Source organism: Echinops telfairi, unplaced genomic scaffold, assembly GCF_000313985.2.
Source record: "Echinops telfairi isolate 266 unplaced genomic scaffold, ASM31398v2 ScPeMD7_655;HRSCAF=1070, whole genome shotgun sequence".
Taxonomy (NCBI): domain Eukaryota; kingdom Metazoa; phylum Chordata; class Mammalia; order Afrosoricida; family Tenrecidae; genus Echinops; species Echinops telfairi.
This window is the reverse complement of record NW_022104553.1, coordinates 18,388,218-18,389,420: the sequence shown is the minus strand read 5'-3', so window position 1 is coordinate 18,389,420 and position 1,203 is coordinate 18,388,218. Positions and strand designations below refer to the sequence as shown.

The window sequence follows — 1,203 nt, the reverse complement described above, 5'->3', positions numbered from 1 at the left end:
AGATGTTTTCTCAATATTCAACTCTTGTATATAAAATTCTTTCTTACACACATATGTGCGTCTATGAATTTGCCTTTCTTGTCTATCCAGACGCACACACTCTCTGTGGTAACACATCACCTGGCCTCCTCACCCTCAGAGTTTCCAGGGTGTTGGCTGCACCACCATTTGGGGCAGCAGTGGAACACCTCAACATGGTACCACCAGGACTTCTCCATGGAACTGAACAGGTACATTCGAATGGAGTGTGTGATCTCATATGTATTTTCCCAAGAAATCTATATATATATACTTTTTTTTTTTTTTCAATAAAGAACCTATTTCCAGGGACAGAGACTCACTGGATCTTCTGCAGCCTGCATCCAGGGTGCCTGAGCCCCGCAGAGAGCAGCTTCATGCCCGGCAGCCCCAGACTGTTGTTGCTGAGGTCCAGCCTCCGGAGGCTCTGGTTGGCCGCCACGGCAGCCGCCAGGTCGTCGCAGGCTGCAGCGGACACCCGGCACTTCTTCAGCCTGGTTGGGAGGGAGGAGAGAGACAGCAGCTTGGTTGGGGAGTGGCGGGTCGTTTATGTCTGTTAGTTTTTTCAGTTTCAGTTTGTTTTTTTATTGTCCCTTTTGAAGAATGGCAAGACTTCATCTCACGTACTTTGGACGTGTTTGTCAGAGACGCCTCTGGACAAGGACATCATGCTTGGTCAAGTGCAGGGGCAGCAAAAAAGAGGAAGGCCCTCCACAGGCTGGATGGACACCAGGGCTGCAAAGATGGTCTCAAGCATAAGCTATGGGAGGCCAGTGCAGGACCGGGAAGTATTTCATTCTGTTGTTCGGGGAGAGTCTCGCCACGAGTTGGAACCTACCCACGGGCACCTCAGGGTAACAACATAGTGTAAACATAACTTTTATACCCTCTGGAAAATTAAAAAATAATCCATGGGATTCACTCTTGGGAGATTGACTTTCGGCTGTGGCCTGGACCCCCAGTGCCTCCGGGGTCTGCCCATTGCTGGGCTTATGGTGAGCCCTTCCTGTGGAACAATGTCTACACCCATCTTTCAACCGGGACGACATGCGTCACGGAGCATCCGCATCCTCGTGCAGGCCCTTCTGGCTGTACCACTTCTTGGTGGGGCAGTTGGGTAAGTGTCGGGCTGTTAGCCACAATATGATGGATTCAGACCAGCAGCTGCTGTGTAGGGGGAAGACG

General features: G+C 50.9%; 1 protein-coding gene across 1 annotated transcript in view; it reads right to left on the bottom strand.

The window, feature by feature from the left end:
• Positions 1-1,203, bottom strand: part of NLRP12 (NLR family pyrin domain containing 12) — a 38,734-nt gene that overhangs the window by 14,362 nt on the left and 23,169 nt on the right. The window contains exon 5 of the mRNA XM_013007987.2: positions 342-512. Within this exon, the coding sequence (XP_012863441.2) occupies positions 342-512 (171 nt within the window). The remainder of the gene's footprint in view (positions 1-341; positions 513-1,203) is intronic.